Source organism: Martes martes, assembly GCF_963455335.1.
Source record: "Martes martes genome assembly, chromosome: X".
Lineage (NCBI taxonomy): Eukaryota > Metazoa > Chordata > Mammalia > Carnivora > Mustelidae > Martes > Martes martes.
In genome coordinates this window covers 91,758,332-91,779,727 of record NC_137897.1, presented here as the reverse complement: position 1 = coordinate 91,779,727, position 21,396 = coordinate 91,758,332, and the positions used below count along the sequence as shown (strand labels likewise).

At 43.8% G+C, this 21,396-nt stretch overlaps 1 protein-coding gene across 1 annotated transcript in view; it reads right to left on the bottom strand.

Annotated features, from left to right (window-relative positions):
* The window catches only part of DOCK11 (dedicator of cytokinesis 11), a 186,329-nt gene that overhangs the window by 24,524 nt on the left and 140,409 nt on the right, over positions 1–21,396 (bottom strand). Inside the window, exons 41-45 of the mRNA XM_080795085.1 lie at positions 19,829–20,011; positions 16,416–16,529; positions 13,638–13,853; positions 13,492–13,549; positions 3,430–3,536 (exon numbers count right to left, since the gene is read on the bottom strand). Coding sequence (XP_080651211.1) covers positions 3,430–3,536; positions 13,492–13,549; positions 13,638–13,853; positions 16,416–16,529; positions 19,829–20,011 — 678 coding nt within the window. The remainder of the gene's footprint in view (positions 1–3,429; positions 3,537–13,491; positions 13,550–13,637; positions 13,854–16,415; positions 16,530–19,828; positions 20,012–21,396) is intronic.

The window sequence follows — 21,396 nt, the reverse complement described above, 5'->3', positions numbered from 1 at the left end:
CAGGATCATGAGTTCAAGCCCTGCATTGGGCTCCATGCCCAGCATGGAGACTACTTTAAAAAAAAAAAAGGAAAATATAAATTAAAAATTCAATGAGATACCAACTCGAATGGCAATAATAAAAGAAAGATTAGCCACATCAGATGTTGGTGAGGATGGGGAGCAACTGAAACTCTCGTCCTTTCCTGGTGGAAGTATAAAATGGTCCAACCACTTTCAGAAACTCTTGGCAATTTCTTATAAGATTAAATACACAACTTCCCTAGGATCCAGCAATTTTACTCCTAGGTATTTACCCAAGAATAATGAAAGTATAAGTCCACGAAAGGTCATAGATTAAGGATGTTTAGAGCAGACTTATTCATAACAGCCCCGAAATAGAAACAATCCAAAATTCATCAACAGGAGATTGGGTTCAGGAAAAAAAAAAAATCAGTTATCAACACAATGGAATATTATGTACTAATGAAAAAGAACAAACTTTTGATATACTTAGCAACATCGATGTATCTCAAAAACATCAGATTAAGCAAAAGAAGCCACATGCAGAAGGGTATTTATTGAATGGAATGAATGATTCCATTTTTATGACACTGATACGGGCAAAACTAATCTATAGTGATAGAAATTAGGTGGTAGGGAGGGGAGACTGACTGGAGATGGGCGTAAGAGAACTTTATGCAAGAATGGATATGTTCTATTTTTTGTTTCTGCTGATAAGTCACATGGATATATACAACTATCAAAATTCATCAAACTGTTTGCTTAGGAATGTGCCAATTACATCCTTAAAAACTACTGCAAATCATGGGATGCCTGGGTGGCTCAGTTGGTTAAGCATCTGCCTTCAGCTCAAGTCAAGATCCCAGAGCCCTGGGATCAAGTCCCGCATTGGGCTCCTTGCTGAGCAAGGAGCCTGCTTCTCCCTCTCCCTCTGCCACTCTTGTGCTCTCTCTCTCTCTCTCTCTTCCTGACAAATAATAAAATCTTAAAAAAAACTATTCCAAACCAAAGGTCAGACATGCAGTTTTAGAAACAAATTAAATTTCATTATTATTGGTTTAGTTCACATATGTAAATACAGGCACTAAATAGACAACCATTTGTACTTTTCATTTCAATAAAGCTCATGAATCAGTGTCAGTTATTTTTCCTTTGGCTCGAGCATGAGGAGGAAGCCTTCTTCCATAAGCTGAAACATACAAAGGCTTTTCTGGACATGATTCTATCTGTATACATCAAATAAAATGTATAAATTATTACTGAGAACAGACGAGAGTTCCAGCAAATGTGTTTACATAGAAAACAGATTATAGTTCTTGACTAATAGGAAATGTTGCCATTCTCCTTGAAGGTATTTGACTCAGGCTCAAGGCTATTTCTATGAATAAGCTGAAGCTGTTATTTGGAAGACAAGAATGTAACTTCACAGTTGGGCTCAACCATTTATCTTCCATAACTCCCCTGAGTTCTTCCACTGTCAGCCCATAAGAACTGGAGGTCTCTGGGAATCATTTAAGTCTAACTAAGACCCCCCCCCCAAAAAAAAGTGAATTAACTTCCCCAAGGCTTCACAGTCAAGCACTGAACTGGAATTAAAATGCAAGTTTCTAGAGTATCTGTTATAATTGACTTAGCAAACATGTTGTAAATATCTACCCTTCTAGGTTCTGGAGTAAAGTGTAACGTCACTGTCAAGTACATCAGCCACAAAGCCCGACGTTTCTGTAGTGCCTAATGAGCTACAGAGAGCTTTACATTTATTTTGAACTGACCAGGATGGTATTGTCCTTATGTTACTGATGAGGCAAGAGACCCATATAGAAATAGTTAAAGCTTCTAAACATGTCATTTTAGCTACATGAACTACAGCTAACTTGAGATTGTCTTGTATTTAAAAACAAAACAATTCACTCAGTATAATAAAGTATGTCTCTGTCACTTCAATCTGATTGCTTATGTTTCTTAATACAACTCTCAAAAATGTATTTCTATGGGACTATAACCCCTTAAATTTCTGGTTTTGTTCATTTTTTCATCTTCCCACTCTTTGCAAACTTCTTTGTGTTTCAGTGTTTGGTTCTCTGGTTTTCACTGGCTCTGTTATCTCCCACCCTCACTCTGCTTTGGTTCTCAACAGATGACTTCCAGATGTGGCTCTCTGACCCTGATCTCTCTCCTCAGATTTGGTTCTAAACTCCTAGAAGCCTGATGGTTACTTCCGTCGTGGTAACACTCCTACTCCAAATTCAACATACATCAAAGATGGAATTCATTATCTTCCCTGGAAAATCATCCACCTGTAGTTTTTCTGGAATATCCAAACCCCAAAACTCAGAGCTACCTTTGACTCTTCCCCTTCCTGTTCTCCTCCCAGCAGGCCCTCCTCCTTTCTTCACAGTGCTTCCTGACTCAGTCAGCAGGTGGGTTTCGGCCCTGACTGCCTCACATCCAGACTCCTGGGCAGCCCTCTCTCTACCCTCTATCTTCAATACGTCTCCCACATTACTGCCAAATTACCCTCTCCTCTTCCTTGCTTTCATCCCGCCATTGTTCTGTCCCCAAACCTTTGAGAGCAATTCAACATTCTCCTGAATAAAGCCCAAACAGCCAGTTTCTCAAAAATCTGACCTCAACTACTTCTCTTCTCTATGTGAACCCAACCGGGTTTAGCCAAAAGGATCCATTCTACTGCCCCGAAGCCTTATACCTTCCCACCCTGTAGCTTTTGTCCCTGCTAGTCTCCTCTCTGTTAGACCACCTTCTGGTGTCCTGTTTCTTCCCCCCTCTCTAATCACAGCTCACTGTTCTACCTCGGCTCAAAGGCACCTCTCTCACCTTTGACTTTACGGGGAACACACTGTGTATATCTTTCAAATGGCACGGTCCTCCTCCCCCTGCCCCATTCTGTGTAGGTGGATTAGCCATTCAGGTAGGCACTGGAGGTCAGGGAGGGTTTGGCCCTGGCTGATTATTTTATAGCACCTACATCACCAGGTCCAGGGCCTTGCTCATAAGCCAATAAATGTTTGTTGATGGACAACCGAAGCCGTTTGGTAGCCATATGAAATTTACAGCAGAAATTTTCCATGTTTAAACAGACTCTTGGGCATACTCTGCTGAGCAGCTACATTGTGAGCTATATTTTTTTAAAGGAGGTTTTTCCAAAGTTTGTTGACCCTGATCTGGTTACTGGGATGGCAGTTTGAAGATGATAAATATCGCCTCTCTAAAGCCAGACGATAGGATCCGTTCCAGAGTCACGGCTCCATATTCCAAATAGGGACATCTTGGCCCTGGGAAGGTTTCATGTTTACAGTTCACCAGTCCTTAGTTCCCTTCCAAATTAACTTAGCTGTAATAATTTTTTAATATAAATTTCAAGAAGTTAAATTCCTATAACTGGCATTGCAGGCCCTGGAATCTTACTTCACTATAATGGACATCCATCATTCCAGCATCTTCTTTCATGGCTCCTTCTTCATCTATATTGGGAGTAATTTTCTTGAAGGCTGAACATCCATTGGGGAATAATTCTGTATGAACAGAAAGCAGTGGAAGGAATTTATTTTTTTTAAAAAGCGTTTTTTTTTTAGTTTTATTTTTTTCAGTGTTCCAAGATTCATTGCTTATGTACCAAACCCAGTGCTCCATGCAATACATGCCCTCCTTAATACCCACCACCAGGCTCACCCATACACCTACCCCCCTCCCTTCCAAAACCCTCAGTTTGTTTCTCAGAGTCCACAGTCTCTCATGGTTCGTCTCCCCCTCCAATTTCCCCCAATTCACTTTTCCTTTCCTTCTCCTAATGTCCTCCATGTTAGTCCTTATGTTCCACAAGTAAGTGAAACCATATGATATTGACTTTCTCTGCTTAACTTATTTCATTCAGCATAATCTCCTCCAGTCCCATCCATGGAAAAAGAAAAAAAAGGCATTTTGTAAATCAGCCTTACAGGAACTCGTTACCTTTAAAAACGAACATGGATATTTTCGTACCGATCAAAGTCCTAAGTGCGATTTTCAGTCTGTAAAGAATTTTACAAATGGTTCCCATCCACTACACATTTTACCCGTCTTTTCCCCCCAAAAGCGAGCTCAGGTTACCAACAAGTAAGTTTCCTTCTGGGATTCTGCCTCATCTTCAAGGGCTAGTAGAGTCCCTGTTTCCCCAGTGTCATCTAACACTTTGATCCTGTACGTTTCTGGCTTGTCACCTAATCAAGGAGGCCATGTACTGTTCAGGTAACCAGAGAATGAATTTTTGTAACCACTTCTAGCTCCTAATCTCACTGCAGAATTGGGAAAGGAAGCGGGTCGTTGGGGGAAGCCTAGCCCAGGACTTGTAAGAGAGGCAGAAAGAGAAAACATGTAACAGGGCTAAAGCATCATCCTTGAAGAAAAGGGGCAGACCCTGGGAGAATCAGAGCTTTCAGAGTCCAATAGCTTCAGGTCTAGCACTAATTGTGTGACTCGAGCCCTGCTCATCTCCCTAGAACTGTAAAAAGTTTCATCAGCTTTAAAACAGAGGTAACAGCGACTTTGTGAGAATTAAAGGAAACGCAAAGGGTTTAGAACAGAACCTAGCATGTAAGGAGTGCTGAATGCAAAGCTACCAATAAATAAATGGGTTTTTTCCAAGATAGGACAATTGTTGCCAGCTGGTAAAGTGAGTGAAGCTACAGCTGGACCCCGGAGACGCAGCAAGTGAGCTCAAGCTGAGGACAGCTGCTGTAGGACTGTGGACCAAGTGGTTCCTGTCAAGCAAAGAGTGTAGGTACAGAGGGCAGGCCACATGGGTGCCAGCCACATTCTGGACAGGGGAACGTGTCCCAACAACTCCTGTCGTGGCTGCCTTTATTTACCCTTCCGTAGGTGGGCTGGAATTTAAGAGTTACAGAAAATCCAGCCTCCTTATAAAAGAATCTGCTAGCGGGTAAAAATTGGCTGGTCGCGAGGGAATAAAAATTGTTGGCAATCTACTGTTCTAGAACCTCTGGAATAGTGATGCTTAGAAAGCATGATCTACTCATAGCGGAAGCCTGGGAAAGCTCCCCAAGGTTAGAGGTTGGGGAAAACAGAAAGAAGATTTAAGAGAGTCAGACTTCATATTTAGGAGATTCCTCAGAATTTGGGTTAAAAAAAAAAAGGTCATGTATCGGGGCTTGGATTTTGCCAACTCCTCTTGTCTACATGAAAGCTAACTAGACATACACTGTCTGGTAAAATGCTTGCTGGAGCATGAGTTATCAAGGAAGCACCATGCTTCTGAGAGAAAGAGAGAGAGAGACAGACAGACAGACAGACAGACGGGGTTTGGGTGAGGAAAGATGGGGTTATTCTGAAGTCCTTTTTCAAGAATGGAGAAACACATTGGAGGCAATCAGTGGATTTCTGAGAGGGGAGGAAATGACAATGAGATTTACTTGGACCCAATGGACTTTAGGGCCATTTTTTTTCAAAGAAATTAGGTAATAAAAGACACTTAAGATAGGGCATGACACATTTCGTTTCTAAAGATAAGCGTGCCTAAAATGGTCTGTCATAGACTTCTAGAGTGTTCTATTCAAAGCGCTGGACCACAACAAGATAAGGAACCTGCACCAGAACATGAATCAATACGTCATTTCCTTCTTCGACAAAGTCTACGGCGGGGAAAATGTCCCCTGAATTAACTATGCTCAGTCACATAGCTGATTTACATTCAGGATAATACCCCTTATCTTGCTGGGGACCAGTAACAGGTCTGATTCAGCCATTCTTCGGGTAGTGCATCAGGAGAGCGTTTTGAAATTGAGGAGAAAATGTCCCGTTTGAGCACCTCGGTGAAGTCAAGAGCCAGGCAGGATGGAAGAGGGCCCCCCAAATTGAGCGAAGCAATACAGTGTAGTCCTTGGCAGAGAAAAAAGCATCAGTCCCTGAAGGCCTCTGGCTGCTAGGTCTGTAGGCAGGGAAAAAACTCTCGTCTGAGCTAAGATTTATTAAGGGATTCCCAAATCTAGGATTCTTCTAGAATGCTGCGATTTAGGGGAGGACAAAAGGAGGCACACTCCTATAACGGAGATCTGATGAGGCTAAAGCATCGTGGTAGAGAGTCTCCCGGTATAAGTTGTAAGTAGGAAGAGGGCAAATTATGGGTTGGTTTTTTTTTTTTTTCCTCAGAAACTGACAGGTCAACACCCACTTCGGAGCTCGTGGTCTGCTGCATCTGGTGACAAGACGGCTGTTACGGATTGCTAGCCTCCGAGTTCACTATCCTCGCTAAGTGTGTTTAGCTTGACTCCTATGCCTGACGTAACTCTACCCAAAGGAGACAATATCCCCTTGTTTCCTTAAGTTATTGGCACCCACCAAACTGTCCAGTGATCAGAGGACCCTTTTGGTTGTGAGGGTCTTTAAAATGCTGGAAAGATTTTCAGATGAAGCGAGTTGCTGAATCTAGAAGTGACCCATGTCTACACCCCAACAGAGGGAGGCGCGTACTTCAGGAACCTCACACAGCCCCGTGTAGCATTGCAGAAGGTGATTTTCCGCTATGGATCTTCCAGGGCATTCGACCTGGGTTCCTGACTTCCCCTTCACAGCTATCGCTGCTCTATTCCTGACTGTTGTCCCAGGGAAAGCAAGATGCAAACTGCCCAGGGACAGACCACTACCCTGAGCACAAGTGATGGGGGGGGGTGTAAAAAAAAGTGGGGAGGAGTTTGGAGGATGGGGAAGCAGTCGAACCCTTGATAAAGGAAGACTGCTGGTCAGAAGAAGGATAAGAGGTTCAAAGTCCTGAAAGGAGGGCAAAAGAGGGGAAAGGCTGTGATTGGCAAGGAATCAGGAAATAAAAAGCCTACAGGACTTAAGCTACCAGATTCAGGGTAGGAAGACTTGAGAAAGGGAGCAACATTACCCTATAAGGAATGAAAACAACAGATTCTATGGGAAAGGAAATTCCTTTTTCTGGGTTGTTGGGGGAGCCCCCTCTAGGACGGCAGTTTTGTCGAACCTTGGATGCCAAGTGGTGGTGGAAGAATGCGGAGACTTGACTCTTGTCTCCCCCACCCCCCGCCCACAGGGGAGGGAGGGAGAACAGTTGTGCCTGCCCCCAGGAAGAGAAGAGGGAGAGGTACATGAGGTCTATCTTAAAAGAAGGAGATCTAGAATATTGGAGGGTTCTCAGATAAAATAGAAATAGGGACATTTAGACCTGGTTTTCTTTTATATCCGTGGGGGTGAGAGTAACCGACACCCAGTAATCATCACCACTTAGAGGTAACTTAGGTAAAAGGAAGAGAATAATAATCCTTAAGGTCTCTCTGTTAGGAACAGCAAGAGCTTTGGCTGACTGAGACAAGTGGGGTGGGTGTGACAGGGAGAAACGCACGTCTCCTTTCCCTTTCCCTTCTGGTTCAGTGCCTGAAACACACAAAAAAAGGATCTAGAAATGGCCGTTGCTGGTCTTCTGGTGTGAGCCCCAGGGGGGAAGGGGCCCAAGCCTTTGCTTGCTTAGGAAACCACCCAATGGGACAAATTAGGTTTTGTGTTTTTTTTCCTTAAAAACTCTAAACAGGAGAACATCTGTCACCAATATGTGAGCTTGTCAGTAGTATTTCATTTCATCTTGATTAGAAGAAGTGCTTTATAATGACTTCAAGAGAAATGGCATAGGAGGAGAAAACAAAATTTTTGCTATCAATATTTCAAAGATTTGTTATTTTAAAAAAGACTTTATTTATTTGGCAGAGAGAGAGCGCAAGCAGGGGGAGCAGGGGAAGGAGAAGCAGATTGCCCACCGAGCAGGGACCCGATGCTGGACTCGATCCCAGAACCCTGAGATCAGGACCCAAGCCAAAGGCAGATGATTAACCAACTGAGCCACCCAGGCACCTGGATGTGTCAAAGATTTAAAATACATTCTAACTCTCTTTCCCTTTTGTTTTCATTATCAAAGGACACTTAACAGTAGAAAACAAAAGGTTGTAGAATTGCTCAACTATATTTTTGAACTAAGTCTGTCTTTAAGTGTTAATAAAACTTTTTTTCTTTAGTTCTGCACTCAACTGTGCTTTTATTTGCCCAATAAATACCCAGCTCTTATCTAGATCCTTAAGTTCTCAGACCGGATAACAGGTTAACGGATTAAGTTTCTAAGTTGTGTTTTCACATGTGTTTTAGCAGTCCACACTGCTATAACTAGCATAGTTCAATCAGCTAATCACCAAAAGAGGGTGTTGTGGATCATTGGAATAACCAGAGCCAAGGGTACGGGGGAGCCGAGGATTTTACTACTCTGTCCCCATTTTGGAATAAGCTTTGCTAGTTTAACAAGTAGGATTTTCCAAGTTTAAAAATAGATGGCAGCTATAAATAAATAAGAATGTAAACTCCTCAATTTAACATTATGTTTTCTTTAAAATGCTAAACATTCTTCCCTACTTGGAGAGGGGCCCCTTGAGTTCTAGGAAGGGTAAACTAAAAAACCTCGAAGGGATTATGAAGTAAATATTTAAATGGGGAATGGGCAAAAATGGGTGAAGGGGCATGGGAGATACAGGCTCCCAGTTATGGAATGAATAAGTCACAGGAATAAAAGGCACGTCGTGGGGGATATAGCCAAGGGTATTGTAACGGCGTTGTATGGGGACAGATGGGATCGTGGTGACCATACCATAAAGTAGAGGGTTAAATCACTACACTGTACACCTGAAACTAGTCTGACATTATGTGTCAACTATACTCAAATAAAAAAAAAATGTTTTTAAGCACCATTTACACTTAATGAAACGTGCCACACTGTTTGGTGTTCAGGCTAGCTGCCTCAAGCCAATGTCCAAAAAACCACAGCAAAATTTCTATTTTTCTTTTACTTACTATTTTGTCCAGTCTTATAGTTTTAAAGATTAAGGACTGATAATGGAGAGGAATAATCCTTGATTTCTGCTTGATTGTAGGGTCTTTGGACTTGTGGCAACAAATTCTAGGGAAATATTTTAATATTTCTAACCATTTTCAGTAGACATAAAACTCTTATCGCGATTTCTCTAATAAAAAGAGGAGGTAATATTAACCTCACTTATCTGAAAAGCACACCTAAGAATGTATTAGTGTGTTTAGAGTTCTCCTACCAGTTTATTTGGAATTACAGGTGTACAATTTCAGTATTTATTTTGGCTGTAATTTCATGGGCAGACCCTCAAACGGGGCCTTCTTTTGATGAGTAAGATTTTTCCATTTTAAAACCACCTATGTACTAAAAAAGGAGAAAACCAGAGTATGCCAATTTCAAACATACGGACTGTTAAAAAAAATATTTTGGTACCCAACAGAAAGTGTTCATTTAAAATACAAGTAAAATGAATCTCCATTTTAGTTATGACACCATGCTTGGGAAGACTCATTTTAGAGAGAGGTTCTCCCGGGACGTCTGGGTGGCTCAGTCGGGTAAGCGTCTGCCTTCCGCACAGGTCATGATCCCAGGGTCCTGAGATCGAGCCCCACCTCGGGCTCATTGCTCAGCGGGGAATCTGCTTCTCTCTCTGCCCCTTCTCCTGCTCATGCTCTCCGTCTCTCCCTGACAAATAAATAAAATCTTAAAAAGAAAGAGGTTCTCCCCACATGGGTGGTATTATATGAGGCAATCGAACACTGAGCCTTAGATGTAAAATGAAAGCCATATAGTTAACTGTAGGAATTCTGGAGTTAAAAAACAAAATAAAACATGGCTGTGTTCTCACAGACCAAGGCAGAGTGATAGGAACTCCCACAAGATGGTTTCATTTTACCCCCATGTTACTCATTCAACTGCCTTAGAGGAAGTAGCTTGGCCATTATGATAGATAGCGGGTTTCTTTGCAATATCCATACCTGGTCAATTTTTAAACCTAGCTCGAGTAGTTTCTACAGTAGTAGCCAGCAATATCATTTCTGGAAAGGGAAGCTTTCAGGCAGAGTCTTGAATTAGACCTGCTGGATCCTGAAGCCCTTCAAGACCACTGACTCCCTTTCTGTTTTGCCCGCCCCGCTCCCGACCTCCCCTCCAGCTCTACTGACATAATTGATACCTAACACTGTGTAAGTTTAAGGTGTGTGTGTTGATTTCACACGTGTATATTGTGAAACAATTACCACAGCGGTGTTAACACCACATGTACTTACCATTTGGGGGGAGATGAGAATATTTAAGATCCACTCTCCCAGCAACTACCAAGTATATAATAGTTTCTTTAACTACGATCACTGTGCTGTGCATTAGATTTCCAGAACGTATTCATCTTATACCTGAAAGTTTCTACCCTCTGACCAACATCTTCCTGTTTTCCCCACCTGCCCCCGCAGCCCCTGGCAATGACCATTTCACTCTCTGCTTCTGTGAATTCAACTTTTTAGATGCTATGTGAAAGTAAGATCGTATGGTGTTTGTCCTTCTCCTTCTGACTCATTCGACTTAGCAGAGCACCTTCAAGGTCCATTCGTATTACCCAAATTGGCAGGATTTCCTTCTTCTTGTGGCTGAATAACATTCTATTGTGTATATGTGCCACATCTTTACCCATTCAGACGGACCCGTTTCATATGTTTTCATGTCACTAATTAGCATCTTTTCATTTCAGCACTTCTTGCAAGGCAGGTCTAGCAGCGATGAACTTGTTCAGCTTTTGTTTGCCTGGGAATATCTTCATCCGTCCTTCATTTCTGAAGGACAACTTTGCTGGAAAGAGTACTCTTGATTGGCAGTTTTATTCTTTCAGTGCTCTGAGTAGATCACCCTGCTCTCTCCTCGCCTGTAAGGTTCTGCTGCAAAATCCACTGATAGACTTAGGGGGGTTCCCTTGTAAGTTACGAATTTACTTTCTCTTGCTGTGTTAGGATTCCTTGTCCTTTTTTTTTTTTTAAAGATTTATTTGTTTATTTATTTATTTGACACAGAGAGAGAGAGAGGGAGAGAGAGAGACAGAGACAGAGACAGCGAGAGACAGCAAGGGAACACAAGCAGGGGAGTGGGAGAGGGAGAATCAGGCTTCCCGCCAAGCAGGGAGCCCAATGCGGGGCTCCATCCCAGGACCCCGGGATCGTGACCTAAGCGGAAGGCAGACGCTTAACCAACTGAGCCACCCAGGTGCCCCATGGATTCCTTGTCTTTTGACAGTTTCACTATAAACGCGTCTTTAGAGAAGCTCTCTTTACGTTGAGTTTTTTGGGGATCTATGAACCTCGCGAACATGGGTGTCCAAATCTCTCCCTAGACTTGGGACGTTCTCGGCCATTATTTCTTGAAATAAAAGCTCTCTGTCTCCTTCTAGGACTCTAAGAATTCACAGATTGTTTCCTCTGATGCTGTCCCGAAGATCACCCACATAAGCTTCTTCACTCTTTATCATTCTTTTGTCCTTTGTTCTTCTCTGATGAGATTGTTTTAAAGGTCCTGGCTTCTTCTTCTCTTGTTTTTTTTTTAAGATCTATTTATTTATTTTAGGGTGGAGGGGCAGAGGCAGAAGGAGAGAGAATCTCAAGCAAACAACCCACTGAGCACAGCACCTGAGATCATGACCAGAGCCTATGCCAAGAGTCGGATGCTTAACCAGCTGAGCCACCCATGCGCCCCATCGAAGGTCCTGGTTTCTATTTCACAGATTAGTTCTTCTCCTTGATCCATTTTGCCGGCAATGCTCTCTGTTGCATTTTTCGCTTCATTCATTGTATTCTTCAATGCCAGAATTTGTGTTTCCTTCGAAATTTCTGTTTAACTTCTTGTTTTGTTCTCGTATGGTTTTCCTGACATCATTGAGTTGTCTTTCGGTTTTATTGTAGCTCATTAAGCTTCCTTAACATGGCTATTTTGAATTCTTGAGGAGGTAAACTGCAGAGCTCCAAGTCTTTGGCATGGGTTACTGGAAGATTATTGGGATCCTTTGTTGGTGTCATGTTTCCTTTGTTTTTCCTGTTCTCTCAAGTCTTGTATCTGAAGTAGCAGTCATCTCCAACCACCTTTACTGGCTGACTCTGGGAGAGAATTAACTTCCATGGGGCTTTCCCCGACTTCCTATGGGTAGACTTGCTTTATACTCCTTACTCCCCTTTGTGGCAGATTTCTGAAGCTTGTATGCCTTCTCTCCCTCATGTGACACACTAGGCCAGGTGCTAACAGCTCCCTTTTGCTCTCTCAAGGCTGGTGCTGAAGCTCAAGTCCATGGTCCCCAAGGGGCCCACAGATTCTGGATGGCTTTCTGGTCATCTGCGAAAGCTGGCTCTCACCACCTATCAGAAGAATGCCCAGGGAGCCAGCTAGAGGATAAAGGAGCGTGTGGTTTAGATATGTGAGGCGTGGAGAGTACCTGTGGGCTAGATGGGGCGATGGCAGGGGGAGAATCCATGAGCTAAGTGTCCCTCGTGCCTTGCTGGCGGGCTTCTGGATGGAGCCTGCAATGCAGCCAGTAGGATTCCTGTCTTTTAAAAGCCATCTAGGAATCCTACCTGCACACTCCCTCCCTCTCCCCACCCCCAGTCATGTGGCTCATGAGCCAGGACTCTGGCGGGGCAAGAGAGAAATGTGCCTCTTCGGCGGGTCCTGTACTGCTGGGGAAGCCAGGCGCCCACTCATAGGCTCTCACTTTTCCCACCAAAGAAATCACGTGCAAGAAGGTCTCTCTTGGCACTGAGCCGAGCCACCTTGAGGAAGGTGGGACATGAGTCAAGTCAAACTGGTCCTCTTACCCTCCCCAAGGCATCTGAACTTGTATCTGTTTAGCTCCAAAGGCATGCCAGAACTTCTCAACTGGACCCCTGGACATGCACCAAGGACCATCCTGTCTCATCTGTGGACGACTGTCTAAGGCAGTGTTCTCCAGGGGCTCTCAGACCGCAGCTGGAGGGGCTAGGGCCCCTAGGGGACCAAGGTTCGTCTGCCTGTTGCCTAAAGCTCGGGTGGGTGAGATTCCTCCCCAGGTCCCTTGGCACACACTGCTGGATCCCGCAGCTCCCAGAGGCACTTTTGTCCATGGACAGATGCCACATTGTTGGGGGGGGCTGTATACAAACAAGGGACATCTTATTTGGCCATCTTGCTGATGTGCTGACCCCCTCCTAATACCAAAGTACTGGTACACTAAGGTAGCTACAGAGATATCATCTGTGGCAGGTTTTGGTGAATCGGAGACAGATGAGCGGAAAACAGATGATCTCTATTAACCAGAGCTTCTCATGAAACCTGAGAAGAATTTAATCGGTGGCAGTCTTCCAGGGAGACACTCTTGGAAAAATAAACATTAGGAATCAGGCCTGGCCCCGTACTATTTAACTTATTCTTGTGCTCTCAATGGAAGGCAAAATGAACAGTCCAGTTTTCTTTTATAACAACTTCTGTTTAACACGGAATGGGGCTAACGGTGAACATAGTTTTCGGAGCTCAATGACATCACATTCCTAGTCACAAGCTACAAGCATGAAAACTCGCGCACTAGCGGAAATCCTCTACTGTGTCTGAGAACAGAAATATCTTACTTTTTCGATGAAGAAACTCTGCAACCAAAGCTGCCACGTGGACATAACACATTGCTGCCTGAAAGAGGAGGACAAAAAAAGAACGGTCAGCCTGCGTTCCAGGGTTTTTGCAGGACTGTGCTCAGGACAAAGTCTGAGGTCCTCACCTCTGAAAAATCTCCATTTTTTATGTGAATCTTGGCCATGCTATCAAGCCAGGTTTTCCTGAGCTCCGGGGTGCTTGCATAGGACTTGGCTAAGCTATACTGGAGATCAATGAGCATTTCTGGATCTTTCTCATGCTCCTTCATTTGAGCAGTGGCCATAAGAACGGTACGGATTCTCTTGGTCAAGTCTTTGACTTCTGCAGGAAAAGCAGTTGCCTGATTTCAAAACAAACAAAAAAGACATGTTCATTAACATTATTAATGTGCTCTAAGCCTTGGCATCCAATCCTGGGAATAACATGATTTATATTCCTTGGGACAGTTCTTGGTATTTGGTTCTTGGTATATTACATGTCTAAAGAGCATTTTATTTTACTTTACATTTTATTTTATTTTATTTTATTTTAAAGTAGGCTCCAAGCATAGGATGGAGCCCAACACAGGGCTTGAACTCATGACCCTGAGATGGAGACCTGGGCTGAGATCAAGAGCCGGACACTTAACCAACTGAGCCACCCAGGCGCCCCTGAAGAGCTTTAAATTAATTCTTTTTAAAGGCCTTGATGGCAATATACTCATAATACATAAAAGCACAGCTTCTGGAGCCAGACTACCTGACTCTGAACTCTAGCTAGTCCTCTGTAAATCCCACGGCCATGAGAATTATTGGCCGTTATCGTGGAATTTTAGTTACAAGAGTAACTAAAAATGGACAGCTTACTATGGATCAGCCAACAGTCTAAGTGCCTTACATCTTTTATTTTTCCAGCAACCCTATGAAATAAGTACTGTTGTAATTCATTTAACCAACAGGAAAACGGAGGAACACCGCAGTTAAATAGTTCAGCCAAAGTGTCACAGCTGGTTAAGTGGCAGGGACAGGATTGACACCCAGACATCCTGGCCCCAGAGCTAGTGATCTCAGCCACTCTTCCTTATGGACAAGCATACCTATCCCATCCGCCGATTACCACATACACTCAGGTAGAATCCATAATGCAAACATTTCCACTTCTCCAACTAAAAGGCTGTGAATCACAGGACATTCTCTAAAGAATTTACTAGCTTCTCTCAGAGTGTTGTTTTTTTTCTCCAAACCTCCTAAGTTAGTTTCCTCTTTATCCTGGCCACTATTAAGAAAGTACTATCACTTCCTCTTAACCCCAGTGGACTGATCACAATTATCGGTAGGATTCAGAGAAGATGAGTGAGGGACAAGTACAGGGGTTAGGGAGCTTTCCAAGGTGAATATAACCAAATGTGGAGGAAACAGTTCTTAAAAGTGCTTTCTTAATTCCTTTAAAAATACTAAGTATGGCTAATAAGGTTCCTTCTTTTTTTTTGAATTTTATTTAAATTTAATTAGCCAACATACAGTACATCCTTAGCTTCACATTAAAGCTCCTTCTTAAACCCCAGTAGCAATTTCATTTACTGGGGTAAAGGCATACCTTGATGACTTTACTGGTGATGACAGCCCTAAGAGAATAAAACTAAGAAATGAGTCATGACAAAGAGTTCTTATCAAGGTCAGCCACAGTGGCCCTTGTTTACTTTGAAAAAGATGCTAATCCAATTTTTATATAACATAGAATTAAGAATGGTAATGACCAACAAAAATAAATTTCAGGGTAGAAGATCCTTAATGACAGAAATTGTTTCCATGCTCATGGGATTAGTTGGAACGTACAATGATCTCTCAGGGAACCAGTAAAACTGGCTGAAAAGCAAACTTTCCCAGCCTGAGAAGCACTGGCACTGTTTTGTTTTTTTTTTTCAGTCTAAACAACATTCTTATGGGAATAATTTTTTTTCCCCTTTGGTACATAGATTCTACATGTCCCAAACATCAAGTATGCTGTGACTGGGAGCTTTTTTTTTCTTTTCCTTACTTTTTTTTTTTTTTTTTACACAATATTGTTAAATTATCCCGGAGGATGACCTTTCCCAAGAATGGGGATGATCCCTCCGGGAGGGAAAGCCTTCTACTGGCAAAAGATTCTTCTTCCCTTGAACACATGCATCACTGAAGATCAGGACCTGTTCTCCATGCAACAAGACAAATGCATTTTTAACAATGTTGTAGGTTGTGCATATACGGGTAAGAAAGAGGGATGGTGGTCAGGGTCTTGGGCTTGGCCTCAGCCACCTGGAAGAACAACAGGGTTAGGCTAGGGTTTGCCTATGTACCTAGGGCAAGCTGTAATCAGTGAACAGAGGATTCCTGAAACCCAGTGCACCAGTAACCAAAATCACAGATGATAATAACTCTCAAAAAAAGAAGTGAGTTTAGAAATCAAGCTCAGTGGGGCGCCTGGGTGGCTCAGTGGGTTAAGCCTCTGCCTTTGGCTCGGGTCATGATCCCAGGGTCCTGGGATCGAGCCCCACATTGGGCTTTCTGCTTAGTAGGGAGCCTGCTTCCTCCTCTCTCTCTCTCTGCCTGCTGCTCTGCCTATTTGTGATCTCTCTATCAAATAAATTAAAATCTTTAAAAAAAAAAGAAATCAAGCTCAGAAAAAAATTCCAATCCTACTAGCTATAATAACTACGTGTACACAGTATAGTCATTTCTCCAGCCAGCCAGATGATTTTGAAGATGCGCTATGTACCAGGCTGTGTTCTGGGCGCTGGAGAGACAGGGCCACACAAGACAAAGCCCATGTCTTATACACTCAACACTATCAAGAGTTGTGAATCCCATGAGAGCGTAACTAGAGCAGTATGAACTTTTCTGACTCAGAAGGTGGTTCTAGTTTACTCCTTGGAGTGAGAACATACCTTCATGGGTCTGTCACTGTTGGCAAAATTATTGATAATGAATAGAGACTCCTGAAATCGCGACCCTCCGCTTAGCGCCACATCAGCTATCAGCTGGCTCACGGCGATTATGATCTGTGAGAAGAAGCACACACGGTTTTTCGAATGTCTTTTGAACAAATGCTGCTGATTTCCATCATTGTGGAAGCCCATAAGCGCACGTATGAAATGTTCCTTTTTAAAATTGCCTCACTGGGCGCCCTGGTGGCTCAGTCAGTTAAGCATTTGCCTTCAGCTCAAGTCAGGATCCCAGGCTCCTGGAATTGAGCCCCGCATCGGGCTCCTGCTCCCCCCCCCAACCCCCGCTTGTATTCTCGCTCTCTCTCAGTCAAATAAAATCTTTTAAATAAAATAAAATCTTTTAAAAAGAAAAAGAAAAGGGGCGCTTGGGTGGCTCAGTCGGATAGGTGTCTGCCTTAGGCTTGGGTCATGATTCTGGAGTCACGGGATCAAGACCCGCATCGGGCTCTCTGCTCTTCGGAGAGTCTGCTTCTCCCTCTCCCTCTCCCCCAGCTTGTGTTCCCTCTCTCACTGTGTCTCTCTCTGTCAAATAAATAAAGTCTTTAAAAAAAAGAAAAAGAAAGAAAAATGCTACACCATTCCATCGTAATCTGTTTTCTTCATACACGAGGGGTTTGAATTCTTCTAGAGGAAGAGCAATTTGTCCCAACGGCAAAGTTTATTCAGCCTTTTCTTGGTTAGATGCAAATGACTGTTCACAACTCCTAGCACAGCTAGATCTAAAATGGTTTGCAAGATCATGAACTGAGACAACGGTGGTCGGGTCTCTGCTTCGACTCTGCCGGCTAGGTCATTGCCATGGCAAAGCTGGGAATAGATGACATTTTCCTTGGGTGGTTTCTCCGTGCCTTTCGCTAGTCGATTTCAGAGTGCTGGACCCCCAATGGCGGCCCCTCAGCTCCCTTCCTGGTTTCTGACTCTGCTCTCTCCAGTTCTGATGGCAGGACACGTAAAGGCCTTAGGGGGTGGTCTGAAACTCAGGCTCCCCTGGATGATCGCCTACGCGATTCACACTCTGGTGCTGATGGCCGGGGGCTTTATCCCCGCTCATGGGAAGCAGGATTTGGTGGGAGCTGTGAGCACTGGCTCTAGAGTCAAACTGCCTTAGACTCAGCTTTTGGCTTTATCGATTATTTGTTGTGTGGCTTGGGGAAAGTTATTTCACCCTCCTGTGCCTCACTGTTCTCATTCGTCATATGGGGAGGATAACAATACCTGCCTGATAGCGCGGTTATGAGAGTGAAAGCGAGCCTCATCACAAGACCAAGTTAGCCCTTTTTTGAGCACTTACTATGGGCCGGAGATGGTTTGAAGTCTTCACATTTATTAATGCGTTTATATTTCAATAAATGACTTGAGAGAACGGATGCTCTGACCCCGAAGAACAGACCTTAATGGGGAATTTCAGGCATACGGGCGTGTTTACCGCGCAAGCGTTTTTTGGGGAAGGCGGTCTTTAAATGGCGCCTCATAAAAGCAAATAGCAAAAGCCCCAACAGGTAATGCTGGCCCTCAGATCCTGAAGTAACTATGTGGCAGATTTTATAGAAAGCGTCTACCCCTATCAGATTTTCCCATTCCCGATGATGTTTCTAGAAAGCCGCTGATGGTTGCTTCCCCACTTTTTTTTTTTAAAGATTTTATTTATTTGACAGAGAGAGAGCCAGTGAGAGAGGGAACACAAGCAGAGGGAGAGGGAGTGGGAGAGGGAGAAGCAGGCTTCCCACCAAGCAGGGAGCCTGACGTGGGGGCCTGATCCCAGGACCCCGGGATCATGACCTGAGCTGAAGGCAGATGTTTAATGACTAAGCCACCCAGGTGCACCTGCTTTCCCATTTCTAACCCAGTCTCCAACAAACAACTCCAATGGAACAGACTGTGGCAGGGAAGAAGTCGGAAATACGACCAAGGATCTCCCAGAGGGCAAAGATGCCTAGTGAGTCAAGAAGGCCCATCTGTGGTTTGGCTCACAGCTGTTTCATCCAACAAGCAAAAGAAATGTAGACAATGACAGCTACCACGCGCTAAGTGTCCCTTACACACATGCTAGGCACGGTGCCCAGCACTACACACACTTTCTGTTGGACCCTCACGGTAACCCTGCAGGGTGAACCACACCTGCCTCGTTTTACAGATGAGGCAGAGAGTTGAAGACAGATTGAGTCCCTTGCCTAGGGCCACATAGTAAGTACGTAGCTGAACTGGGATTTAAACACAGGTGTGAGGGGTTGGGGGTGGTGGTGCCTGGCTGGCTGTTGGTGAAGCGTCTGCCTTTGGCTCAGGTCATGCTCCTGGGGTCCTGGGACTGAGGCCCATGTCCGGCTCCCTGCTCAGCGGGGAGTCTGCTTCTCCCTCTGCCCCTCCCCCTGCTTGCGCTTTCTCTCTCCACCCCCCCAATAAATAAATAAAATCTTTAAAAAAACTAAACCCAGGTAGGTCTGATTCCAAAGTTTAGGCTTGCCACAAACCTGGAGCCCTCTCAGTTTTCGCTAATCGGGCATGCTGGAACATGAAAAAACAAGCTAAATGACTTGTTACGGTAACAGCCAGTTGTCTAACCAGCTGTGCCATCTAACAAAGATTTTGTCTGGTACTTAATCATTTCTTTTAACCCTCATGAAACCCTGATGACGTAGGCACAGATATTTGCCCCTAGTCTGCATGTGAAGAAGCTGAGGCTTTGAGAACTATAGAAGCTGCTTAAGGTCACATGGTAAGTGGTACTCCTGGAGCCTGAACTAGAGCCTGTGCTCTGGACCTCTATGCTCTAGAGCAGGGCTGTCCAACAGAAACAGGATGTGAGCCCCATAGGCAATTTTAAATTGTCCCATAGCCACATCAAAAAGTAAAAAGACACGGGTGAAATTCAATAAATTTCACTTACCCCAACTCTGTCCAAAATATCACTTCACTGTACAGTCAATATAAAATAACTGAGATAGTTTACTTTTTTTGTACTTGGTCTTCAAAAGTCAACGTGTATTGTGTATTTACAACACATCTCAATTTGGCCTAGCCGAGTTTCAAGCGCTAACTGGCCCTGTGTGGCTAAGGGCTATTGTATTGGACCGAGTATCTGAAGGTCTTGATACTTGATACTTTTTTAGAGGCTACAGATTGAACAGAGGAAAGAATAGGAGTGGGCTGCCTGGGTGGCTCAGTCGATTAAGCATCTGCCTTTGGCTCGGGTCATGATCCCAGGGTCCTGGGCTCCCGGCTCCTCCCTCTCCCTCTGCCCCTTACTCCCCGCCCCCCAACTCAAGCTCCAACTTTCCTTCTCTCTCAATTAAATGAAGTCTTAAAAAAAAAAAAAGAAAGAAAAAGAAAGAACGGGAGCTTTGATTTTCACAGACCTGCAGATGTGTCCTCAAAAAGGTTTTCCTTTTGGTATACTCAAAGTTGTTTCTCATCAGAAGGTACAAAAGTGCAGATGCTTCATTCCTGGTTGAGCTAATCTTCGAGGTGCAGCACTTTAAAACCTCATAGCAAAACGCAGCACACATGTTCACCCTTCCTTTGAAAAAGGCTGAAGGGAACTAAAGAACAGGAAAAACATAAGTATCTGAAAACCCAATCACAAAAATCAATCCATTATCACATGCCTATTATATTCTCACTCAAAACTGTATTGGCTGCTGGCGCGCCTGGGTGACTCAGTCGGTTAAGCGTCCGCCTTTGGCTCGGGTCATGATCCCGGGGTCGTGGGATCAAGCCCCACATCGGGTTTGTGCTTCTCCCTCTCCCTCTGCCCCCCCCACCCCTGCTCATGCTCTCTCTCTCTCTCTCAAGCAAATAAATAAAATCTTAAAAAAAAAATAACAGGAGAATTCAAGTCCATACACAGGTCACTACAAATACGTGCGATACTGATTATAAACGCAACAGATCCAAGAAGAGCTCACGATGCTCTGGAAAAGGTGAATAGGTTCTTGATAACAGGTATTAAATTAATGAATGGCTGAGATGAATGATTGATGGGTGCCAGTTTGGGCTTTGAAAACAGGAAGGACCATCTGCATTGCTTACACTTTCGCTTTATGTTTAAACTGTATTTGAACAGTGGCTTATAGTCTGAACTCCCAAACGCTGAGAAAATTATAGTGGGAATCTGTCCATCAAGTAAAGTTGATCTTTTAACAAGCAGACACGCATGCATCTTCTACTCATAAATAGTGTTGAGTAAACTGTATTTTGGCATTAGAAAGAGAGTGCAAAAGTGACACAAATCTTCCAAATTGCCAAGTGGCTATTTCTCTGAAAATGTATTCATTCTGCTTTGTGGAAGATCAACTGTCCATATAACAGGCTGGTTACAATCTCCCATGCCTCCATGGCGAGGCAAGCAAGTGGTGAGTTCCTTCGAGGGTACGTGATGGAGTTTTTCAGGAAGTGTGAAGCTAGAGGGCCACCCTTTCAAAATCATTCTTTAGGAATCTTAAGTTTAAACCCATGTTACAGGAACTGTGCCCCCCCTTCTTTAAAGTAACCTCGACACCCAGTGTGGGGCTCAAACTCATGACCTCAAGATCAAGAGTCACATGCTCCACTGACGAAGCCAGCCAGGCGCCCCAGGAATCTACTCCTTTTATCACCTCAACACCAAATACAAATGCTGTGCAGATAATGAATGCTTAATGAATGCTTTCTGATTGGCAACTGGGAAATCTCATCAACTGTCCCACCAGATGAGACTAAGTCTTGCTGGGCAAGATACTCTAGTATGAAAATAAAGGTGTGAGGAAGGGCATGGGAATAGTGTAGTTAATCCACCACACTTAGCCTCTACCTCCACCATACTTCTCTGAGTGGACAATGGCCAAAAGCATCAATGACCTTATTGTCAATCCCAATGGACTCCCTTTCCCCCATTCTTATTACACCACTCCATACCTCATAATACTGCTGAAACTTTTTTCTCCTT